Raw genomic sequence first — 11,245 nt, forward strand, 5'->3', positions numbered from 1 at the left:
CGTAGATGGGTTTCCTTGGTGGTGACAGTCTGTTGTAAGTAAGGTAATTTTACTTCCGCAGCAGAGGTAGGATCAGTCCGTGACGTGGCAAAAGTGATTCAGGCTAAGGAGCCGGCGGAGAAATGGGCGGGAGGAGAGACGGCATGTGATCGGTTACGAGTCTATTATTGTTGAAGCCTGTTATGGGTGTGTGGACTATTACACAGTGAAAAAATAATAATAATAACACAGTGGGGTATGGTAGTACGCGTGATGGGAAATTCGAGTACTCAGGAGGCTGACCTAAGGAGCATCACAAGTTTGAGGCCAGCCCGGGCAATTTGGCAAAACACTGTCTGTAAAAAAAAAAAAAATAGATGGTCAGGGAGATGGCTCGGTGCTTAGAGGCACTTGCCATCCATCATGACGACCTGACATCAGTCTCTGGGACTCCCGGGCTGGAAGGAGAGAGCCAACTGCCAGAAGCTTCCCACTGGCCTCTCTGTGCGCAACCATGGCATATGTCAGTCTCCCTACCCACCCGTCAGCACATAAACAGGATTTTTAAAGTGAGGATAAAATGCTCCATGTATGGCCACAAGTGAGATTTTGTTTTTAGCCAAAGTTCCCTTGAAGGGTATCAGACAGTCCATGCGCGTGGGACCAGTCCCCATGCTGGTCTCTCAAACATGCTGGCCCTAGATACCGTCCGTCTTGTCTGTGTTCAGCTCTAGAGGTCACAGTGTGGAAATACTTGAGTCTTTAGAGATCAAGTCCACATAGAAACCTTAGGGTAACGTTCCTCCTTAGTGCCATAGGGGCCTCTGAACAAGCAGAGTGGCATTTCTTTGCTTTGCATCTAAGATACCCCAAGATTACAAGGTCAGGGGGCCCTTTCTCAGGTCACCCCCTTGTAGCCACTGAGAGCTATGGTCATGGGTCATTGTCACAGTCTGCATCACTGGGGGCTCATTCCTGATTTAGTATCCTCGTGTCTTTGAATCAAATAAAAAGCCAGGCTATGGCGTTAGACACCGCAGGGGGCTGGGTATAGTGACAGACACTTGTAGTCCCAGTGCTCAGCAGGCTGAGGCAGGAGGATTGAGAGGTCAGGGGCTACCCTGGCTACATAGCTACATAACGTGGGCTACATGTCTTTAAATAAGTCGCCAGGTGTAGCAGTTACATGTGTGAACCCAGCACTTGGGCTGCTGAGGTAGGAGTATCACGGTGAGTTCTAGGTCAGCCTGGGCTAGAGCGAGACCTTATGTCAAAAGAAAATCCGAATAAGTAAAAGGGGCAGGCTGTCCTTGAGTCTGAGTCGCAGCTGGTTGCTCAGTCCCAAAGTCAAGTCTTAGATCAGTTGGCGTTGGCTAGCTTCACCTGGCTGTGTTCCTCAGCCCCTCTGAGCCTCACCTATTTCAAGTGTGTCCAGGCTTCTTATTTCGTACAGTAATGAAGAGGTGGAAATTGCTTCTGTAATATTTTCTAGCCTAGTGCCTGTCAGATGAAGGGATAAACATGGTTGTCAGTTGCCGTGCTGATGGGGCAGGTGGTCGGGCATTGGCAGGAATCTGTGCTGCCTGCTCTCTTGCCTGGTACTTGGTAGCCATTTGCCTTTCCTGAAGGCCTGTTTTGGAGTAGCTTAGGTCCGGTTGGTTTGTGGTAAGATAGCTCTCTGTCCAGGTTCAGAACCAGGAACATGGAACTACTTGGCGCCAAACTAATGGCCCAAAGCACAATGTATTCCCAAGGGGTCCAGCTAAAGGCTTGCTGGGCCTCCGCCTGTTTCCTTCTGCGGATTTCAGCTCCTCCTGGGACGTGGCATGTGGCACGTCCCCTCATCTCAAGCTCCTAAGCAGAGGGACAATGTACGCTAATTTTGTACCCTTTCCACCCAGTTATTGCTGGCCGGTTGGTCCCTCTGTGGAGCATCTTTGCTACCTAGGGACATTTAGGGACCGGGGCTTAGGATGCTTGGGTTGAGAGATACTTCTTAATCTGGCGTGTTCCAACCTGCTAGCTCTTTCTCCTTCTCCTTTTGCAGCCCAGGCATCTTCCGTCTTCTTAAGCATGGAGGGGGACTTCATGAAGCCTGCAGTCAGCATCGTGGATGAGCTGCTGGAAGCTGGGATCAACGTGACTGTGTATAACGGACAGCTGGATCTCATTGTGGACACCATGGGTAGGACCCAACTCTGGAAGCGGTCATGGGTCAAACTAGAAGGAAATGGCCATGGATACATTAGCCTTGGGGTTGGCGGCATTAATGTCGGGAGGGATACCATTTCCTGCTACACCCATCCACCCCTGACTTTGCCTCTTGAAGTATGACACATGAGAGAATTCTGGGGTCTTTCCAATTCTGGGGTGCCTGGGTATGATTAAAGAAAAGAGTAACCGCTATCCCCTCCTCCTGCCGAAGTCTTCCTGGCTCTTGGCCACATACACTACTTTATTGAGGGATAGCTTTATTTTCTGTGGTGTTACAGAAGATGTTAAACACTAACCCCTAACAAGTCTACTCCAAGGCTGAAGGAGAACTGGTCTCAGGCAGTAGAGATAGCCCTGCCTTAAAGCTCTGTCTGATCGCAGTAGATGTGTGTTCTTAGAACACACCGGTAATGCTGTGCCTAGTGGGCCACGCCTGTGATTGTAGCTACTGAAGCTGAGACAGTATGACTACGATCACAAGGCCTAGATGAGCAAGGGAGCAAGTTCAAGACCAACCTGGAACACTTGCAGTTTAGCAAGACAGTCTCTTAAAAAAAAAAAAAAAAAGATGGTGACATTTAAAAGTTTAAAAACAAACAGACGACAAGCCAGCCTCACAGCTGTGGTAAGCTTTTAGAAAGGGGGTTGGTGCCTGAAACAAGACTCCATGGGTTTTAATGCACATTACAGCTGGGAAGCAGTAAGTCATAAGAACTAGATTGTTTTCCCTCTGTCCCTGACACCACCAAACTCTTAGTGCTGATGCTGTTCCTCGGCCCCCTTATTAGGTCAGGAGGCCTGGCTGCGTAAGCTCAAGTGGCCCCACCTGTCCAAATTCAATGAGCTGAAATGGAAGCCCCTGTACACCAATCCTAAGTCTTTGGAGACATCTGCGTTTGTCAAGTCCTATGAGAACCTGGCCTTCTACTGGATCCTGAAGGCGGGTCACATGGTGAGCGATGTGCCTTTTGTTGTAGACTTAAAGGATGGTGTTCTGTGGGAATCCGCAATGTATCATGGGTATGCTGCCTGGACTGGCCTTCAGAGAAGAACTTCGGGCTTGGTAGTATTTGTAGTTTGTGTGTGTGTGTGTGTGTGTGTGTGTGTGTGTGTGTGTGTGTGTATGTGTGTCTTGCATTCTTACCTGGAGGCCAGAGTTGATAAGGGTGTTGTCTTTCTTGATGACTTCTCCACCCTATTTGTTTGTTTGAAAGCAGGGTCAGCCTAAGGTTACACAATGTAATAGACGAGGCCGACCTTGAACTCACAAAGATCCTCCTGGCTCCCTCTGCTGGGATTGAAGGCACATGTCGCCACACCTGGCTCCATTTTTCTTTATTTTAAAGATTTATTTATTTAATGTGCATCAGAGTATGTGTCTGTATCTATGTCTGTGTGTCGATGTCAGATCCTCTCTGGAACTGGAGTTACAGACAGTTGTGAGCTGCCATGTGGTCCCTGGGAATTGAACCTGGGTCCTCTGGAAGACCAGCTAGGTCTCTTAATTGCTGATCCATCTCCATCGACCTTATTATTATTGCTATTTCTTTTTTTTTAATTTTTTTTATAATTTATTTATTTTCACTTTTATGTGCATTGGTATTTTGCCTATACCAATACACCTATATATATTTTGCCTATACACCTATATCTGTGTGAGGGTGTCAGATCTTGTAATGACAGACAGTTGTGAGCTGCCATGTGGGTACTGGGAATCGAACCCAGGTCCTCTGGAAGAGCAGTCACTGCTCTTAACCACTGAGCCATTTCTCCAGCCCCTATTGCTATTTCTTATGACAGAGCCTCACTGAATTCGGACAGTGAGCTTGGGGTCTTCCTGTCTCTGCTTGCCCAGTGCTGAGATTGCAGGTGTGTCCTGTGTGACTGGCTCATCATGGGTGCTAGGGATCCGAACTCAGGTCCTCAAGGTTTCGAGGCAGGCACTGTACCAACTGACTTTTGTCCCTAGCCCAGCAGCTCTCAACCTGAGGGTTGAGAACCCTTTGGGAGTGAATGTCAGATATCCTGCATGTTAGATACTTACATTATGATTCATAACAGCAAAACTAGTTAAGAAGTAACAACAAAATAACTTTATGGTTGGGATTACCCCAACTGTATTAAAGAGTCCCAGCATTAGGGATGGTTGAAAACCCCGGCCCTAGTCCAGTTTTGAGTTTTTTAATTAAATTAATTCTACTACAGGTTAAGCGCTGCTGATCCAAAAATCTAAAATCCAAAACTTTTTTTTTAACATCAGCGTGACTTTTGCAAGGAAAAAGATTATTGCCAGGGTCTCCTGTCATCTGACATAGTCCAGACACTATGTGCTTAAAAACATAGAATAAAATTACCTTCGTCCCATGAGGATGAGTGACAGCCCTCTTGGGCCCCGCCTCAATCGAGATTTCTTGTGTATATGCAAGTGTTTCAAAATCTGGGGGGAAAATCTCAAACACTTGAGTATCATGTCCTTCAGCTAAGGGCCTCTCAGCCTCTGTTAGTACTCCTGTGAGGCTGAACATGAACTCATTTTCAAGTTTAAATCCCCCCAGGAGCCGTATGCTAGACTCTCCCTCCTTCATTCTTTGTTTTAAATGAATTCATAGGATGCATTGCTCTTAGCGGTTTGTCCTGGGGGAAGAAGGGAGAATTGCTTTCCCGTGACTGTGTAAAGATCAGAGCTGAACAGAGCCCAACAACACCCTCCTATAATCCCAGGACACTCAGGAGACAGCCAGACAGCCAGGAATATCGGGAATCAAGTCCAGCCTTGGTGACAGTAAATTCCAGGCCAGCCTGGACTACATAAGAACCAATCTCGAAACAAAGCAGAAATGCTGGCTGCTTTGTGAAGTCACAGCATGCATGGCATGAAGGTGGAGAGTGTATCTGGGCAGGGATATGTTTAGAAGAAGCACTGGGTACAAAGAAGGACCACTTCCGTGCCCATGGAGGGAACGTACTATTTTCTTCTTAGGTTATGTGTTGATTACGTAGCTTTCTTTGAGCTGAGAGAGATAACAGAGGTCCCCAACTCAACTCCCACAACAGACACCCATTCTGATGTAGGAAATGGGAATAGCAAAAGGCAGAAGGGCCCCAAAACTTCATTAACCAAACGCCCGGACGTCTCCTAAGCACTAACCATAAATCCTATCACGCAGGTGCCTAGAGCACGGAGTAGGTGAGTGGGGCTGGTCCCTGACTGCTTGGAGCTGCAGTGGAGCCCAGGGATATAGACAGAATCACAAATCACACATTTGCTAATAATGAATCATAAATTTATTGAAAGACAGTTCTTCGGTATATATTTAATTTTGCTGTTTATTAGAGACTAAAGTAAATTTTTATAATAGTGAGATGTGTATACCTGTATTTTTATATAAAGAATATATTCTGAGATGGGCGTGGTGCCACACACGTTTGATTCTAGGACTCAGGAGCCAGGGAGGCAGAAGCAGGTAGATCTCTGTAGCCAGGGCTACACAGAGAAATCCTGTCTCAAAAAAAAAAAAAAAAAAGAAAAGAAAAGAAAAAGCCATAAAAACAAACAAAAAACATTTTTTCAGCGCTTACCTCTGTTTTAGTTTTGTAAGGTTCATTTTATTTTTCTTTTTTAAAATGATTTATTTTATTTGTTTACTTTTTCTTCTTTTTAATTTATGTATTAGTGTTTCGCCTTCATGTCTGTCTGTCTGAGGGTGTCAGATCCCCTGGAACTGCAGTGACAAGCAGTGTGAGCTGCCATGTGGGTGCTGGGAATTGAACCTGGGTCCTCTGGAAGAACAGCCAGATGCTCTCAACCCCAGAGCCATCTCTCCAGCCCCTTATTTTCAAATGTTTGTGTCTATGTGAATAGAAACCACATGCTTGTGGGTGCCCAAGGAAACCACAAGAGGGTTCACCAACAGGTGAGTCACCCAACGAGGAGCCTAGAAACTGAGCTCCGGTCCTCTGAAAGGGCAGCAAGGGCTGTTAACCACTGCGCTACCTCTAGCCTTGCTCTCTTGACTTTAAAGTATTGTTAGTTACATTTATTTTTGCAGAGCGTCAGGGGTGTGGAGGTGAAAGGACAACTCACTTGTCTCCTTCAGCCTCGTGGGTCTGGAGGAGCAGCCGCAGCTCGTCAGGCCTGGCAGCAGCGGCTTTTCCCTGATGCACCATCTAGTCACCTCTGAGAATGCCGCCTCACAGAAATAAGTAATAGAAAGGAGTAGGCTGGGCGTGGTGGCAGGGGCAGGGGGATCACTGTGAGTTGGAGGCCAGCCTGGTCTACAAAGTGAGTCCAGGACAGCCGAGGCTATGCAGAGAAACCCTGTCTTGAAAAACCAAACCAAAACAAAATTAAAAAAGAATTAGAGTCATTTGAAAAGTTATTGGAAATTATGCAAGTTTTTAATGTGTGTGTGTGCACACACATGTGTCTGCACAAGCGCACATGTTCTGAAGGGTACATGTGTGTAGATGCAAGTACCTGTATCCAGAGACCAGAGGCTAAGCTGTAACATTATCCTTAGGAATGCTGGCAACCTCCTTTGAGTCATGGTCTCTCACTGGCCCTAGAACTCACAGTTAGAAAAGGCTGGCTGCACAGCAAGCCTCAGGGGTCCTCCTGCCTTTGCTTCCCAGTGCCAGGATTCAAGGCACATGCTACCACACCAGCATTTTCTTTTTTTAAAGACAGGGTTTCTCATGGGGCGGTGGTGATGCACACCTTTAATCCCAGCGCTCAGGGGGGCAGAGGCAGGTGGATCTCTGTAAATTCGAGGCCATCCTAGTCTACAAAGTGAGTCCAGGACAGCCAGGGCTACACAGAAAAACCCTGCCTCAAAAAAATGAATGAATAAATAAATAAATAGATAAATAAAAAACAGGGTTTCTATGTCCTGGCTGTCTCACTCTGTAGACAAGGCTGGTCTCCCAAAGCTCCTCCTGCTTCTGCCTCCAGAGCGTGAGGATTAGAGGTGTGCCTCACCATGCCTGGCATCCTTAGCTTTTTTAGGACAGTTCTGGGGATCGAACTTGGATCTTCATACTAACAGGGCAAGCATTTTGAGCATAGGATATCTCTCCAGCATCATTTGACAAATTTTCACTAAACTCAAGTCAACAACTCAAATGTATTGTTTTTTTTTTTTTTGTTTTGTTTGTTAACACAAAGCCTGGCTTAGCTCAGGCTAGTCTGAAATGTACTATGCGGTGAGGATGATCTTGACCTCCTGGCTCTCATGCCTCCGTGCTGTGATTACAAGCACCACTGCCACATCCCGCTAGAGGGTCCGAAGCTACAGAGTGAATTTTCAGCCAGCCTGGGGTGGGAGAGTCTCAAGAAGGGGGAGAAATACCTGCCCTTTGAAAAACAGACACATGAAGTGGAGGGGGCAGGGTTGAGGTGGCTTTAGTTATAGATCTGTGGATGTGGACACTTCACTGCTGACCTAGGCAAAGCCGTTAGAAAGCCCTAAAGTGAAACACTGCCCACTCCAGCATGGAATTCAGACTAGTGTCTTCTTGGTGTGTCACACACAGAACAGAACAGTGCACACAAGCTAAAGTCATCCTTTTGGAAGCCTATGAAGTCATCCCCTTCCGCTGGCTAGAGGTCACTTTAGTAAGCCCCACCCCATGCCTTGGCCAAGAGAGTCCATGACTGGGGATCAGACAGGATCAGAGGGCGGGGATGTCAGACCTAGAGACCCCTACTCCACATCTCCCCCTCCTTCCCTCTTTTAATGGTGTAAGGAAGAGTTTTCGTGTATATATTTCTCCCAGTGAGTCCTCAGCTCATGTTCTATTGCTAAAGAAATACACACACAGGCACAGTTTCCAGCCCTCAGCAGCTCCTTTCCCCAGGGGTCAAATTTCTTCAAAGATTAAAGATTAATTCTAAAAAATCTTAGAGAAAAGAAACAGTGGAAGCCTGGGGCTGCATGCCCAGCAGGTGTGCGTTCCTGTTGGTCATGGACTCTCTAATCTCTCCCCTCTCTCTCCTCCGTCCCCAGCCTAGACAAGGAGATTCCTGCCCCCCAAAAAACACTTTCAAATGTTTAACAGCTTTCCTCCGTTATTTATTTTATTTGCTAACATGCGTGTGTGAGTGACTGGGGACACACATGCCACAGGGTATGGGGGGACGTCAGAGAATGACTTTCAGAGGCAGGGTCTCATACCAGCTGTGCAGGCCCACGAGTTTCTGCATGACTCTGCTGTCTCTGCTTTTTGCCTTGTCGTAGGGGTGCTGAGGTTTGGCATGCACACCGCCACATCTGCCTTTTTAATTAAAAAAGAGATTTTTTTAAGTTATTTATTTTTATCTTATGTGCATCAGTGTTTTGCCTGCATGTGTAAGATGCCCCGGAACTGGAGTTCCAGAGAGTTGTAAGCCCACCTTGTAGATGCTAGGAATTGAATCCGAGTGCTCTGGAAGAGCAACCAGTGTCCTTAACCAGTGAGCCATCTCTCCAGCCCCACCCCCACCCCAAGTTTTTTTGTTTTGGTTTGTTTTTGTTTTATGAGACAGGGTTTCTCTGTGTAGTCTTGGCTGACCTGGAACTCTCTTTGTAAATCAGGCTGGCCTCGAACTCACAGAGATCAGCCTGCCTCTGCCTCCCAAGTGTTAGGATTAAAGGCGTATCCAGCAACCCCCCTCCCCCAAAGTTTTCAAAGTTTTTAATTGATGTCCTTTTTTTTTTTAAAGCTGGTTTCCGACTTTCTATAACCAAGGCTGGTCTTGAGTTTGTGGGCCTCCTGCTTCCACTGCTGGTCTTACAGGCATGTGCCCTCACATCCTGTTGTACATGGTACTAGGGATGGAATACAGGACTTTATGTGTGCCAGGCAAAGGCTCTACCAGCTGAGCTACATCCTTAGCCCTTCTTTCTGCTTCCTTCGTTTTAAACAGGCTGGGTATAGTGGAGCATGGTGGAGCATGCCCGTATTCCCAGCACTCAGGGAGGCAGAGGCAGGCGGATCCCTGTGAGTTTGAGACCAGCCTGGTCTACAAAGCAAGTCCAGGACAGCCAAGGTAACACAGAGAGACCCTGTCTCGATAAAAACAATAAATAAATAAATAGGCTGGGTCCCAATATTATAAACACAGCCTTCATAAGGAAGGACTGGGGTTGTGTGATTTGGTGGTAAAGCACCTGCCTAGCATGCATGAGGCCCTAGGTTTGATTCCCAGCACTGCTAAAAAGAGAGGAAGGAGTAAGAAAAGGGGGATCAGACAGGGAAAGAGGGGAGGGAGAAAGCAACAATCACTCCCTAGTGAAAGAGAAGACTCTTCCCTAAATGCCAATATCTTCAGGCCCCAACACACTGGGAGCCCATTAGAACTCAGGGCCAACAAAAAAGCCCTTTCTTTACAGGCAGCTGTCACGGATCTTTCTAGATCTTGCCTTGAATGGAGCGTGCCAGTCCCCCTTGCCCCTGACCCAGCAGTTCCATCAGGAACACTAATGAAATGCTTCTTGATTGTAGGTCCCTTCTGACCAAGGGGACATGGCTCTGAAGATGATGAGGCTGGTCACTCAGCAGGAGTAGGATGCCTGAGCTGGGCTGAGCTGGCTGGGCCCAGAGACACTGGAGCAGAGCCCAAGACGCAGGCGCTCTTCTACTGAGACTCTAGCGTGGGGCGTGACTTGGGAGCCCTTGCCATCTCCTGGACACCAGAATACTGTGGCTTCCTCATCTACTTAGAGATCAGTCCTGCTTCGTAAAGAGCATTTTCAGCCAAAGGAAAGGATTGTAACGGACTGGTCTCTTGTTACCAAAGCAAATGATAACCCATCCACATTCCAGCACTTGAGAGGTAGAAGCGAGAGGATTGGACGTTCAAGAGCATTCTCAGCTACATTGCAAGTTCAAAACCAGCCTGCACGAAATAGGAGTCCCTGTCTCCAAAAAAAGGGCAAAAGTTAATGACCTGACTCATAGTTGATAAAAACAGTGAGTGAGACACAAAATAATAAACACCACTGAACTGCCAACTACGGGTCTTTTATTTGCTACATATACATGTATATTTTTACAAAAATGGAGTCCATATTGTACGCTCTTTTGCTCTCTACTTTGATCACAAATCAACATGACCCACACTTCTTTTCCCGTCAATAAATGTACCGTGATATTTTTAATGACTGTTGAAAATTCTGTTTTAAGATCGTTACACTGTTTATTTACCAAATTCCCAATTGTTTCCCTCCAGTGTTTCTGCTTTCTCCCTATGGTAGACAGCACTCTGTCGAGTCATCCTACCAGCTAATAGTTTTATGCACACTTCATTTCCCTCTGGTAAGCTCGTGGAAAGATAAATGTTTAGTCAAAAGATTTCCACATTTCTTGAAAATGAAGATGATAAGCTCCAGGCTTAATGTTTAAACCACAGCTTGAGGTCTGAATAAGTGATCCAGTAGCTTCCAAGGCAATCCTGGACAGCAAACCCCAGCTCTGCCTACAGAAGGTGAGGGCTTCCTCACAGAACGCAGCAGCATTATCCAAGTTCCTGGCCAGAGGCTCACCTCTCTTGGGCTTACTGTTCTCCTCCCTCTTATGCCCCTTGGAGAGGCCCTTAGAAAGAAGCCAGTGCTGGGTCCAACCTGTGCATTCCTTTTCTTCTGCCAGATTGGCTTTGTATATGTTGTTGAAGGAAAGAGAATCCCTCACTTAGGCCCTTGTTGTATCATATTTCTTCCCCAAGGGCCTATCCTGTGCTTAAATCTTTGTTTAAAACAAAACATCAGGTTGGAGAGATGGCTCAGCAGTCAAGAACGCGTATTACTCTTCCAGAAGGACCAGAGTTCAATTCCCAGTCTATGTCAAGACTGCCCTCAACTGCCTGTAACTCTAGCTCTAAGGCACCCACCTCCTCTGTGTATACCCACACACGTGTGGCACACACATACATACACACATGATTAAAAATAAGTCACCGATCGGTGGTGGAGCATGTCTTTAATACCAGCACTTGGGAGGCAGAGGCAGATGTGAGCTCAAGGTCAGCCTTGTCTACAGAGTGAGTTCCAGGACAGCAAGGGCTACACAGAGAAAC

The 11,245-nt window shown here is 46.7% G+C and overlaps 1 protein-coding gene across 3 annotated transcripts in view; it reads left to right on the forward strand.

Annotated features, from left to right (window-relative positions):
- Positions 1-10,331, forward strand: part of Scpep1 (serine carboxypeptidase 1) — a 28,187-nt gene extending 17,856 nt beyond the window's left edge. For all 3 annotated transcript variants that reach the window (XM_021648802.2, XM_021648803.2, XM_021648801.2), the window contains exons 11-13: positions 2,027-2,164; positions 2,982-3,145; positions 9,676-10,331. In XM_021648802.2, coding sequence (XP_021504477.1) covers positions 2,027-2,164; positions 2,982-3,145; positions 9,676-9,738 — 365 coding nt within the window. In that variant the 3' untranslated portion in view covers positions 9,739-10,331. The remainder of the gene's footprint in view (positions 1-2,026; positions 2,165-2,981; positions 3,146-9,675) is intronic.
- Positions 10,332-11,245: the final 914 nt, after the last annotated feature.

Source organism: Meriones unguiculatus, chromosome 7 (genome assembly GCF_030254825.1).
Source record: "Meriones unguiculatus strain TT.TT164.6M chromosome 7, Bangor_MerUng_6.1, whole genome shotgun sequence".
Taxonomy (NCBI): Eukaryota; Metazoa; Chordata; class Mammalia; order Rodentia; family Muridae; genus Meriones; species Meriones unguiculatus.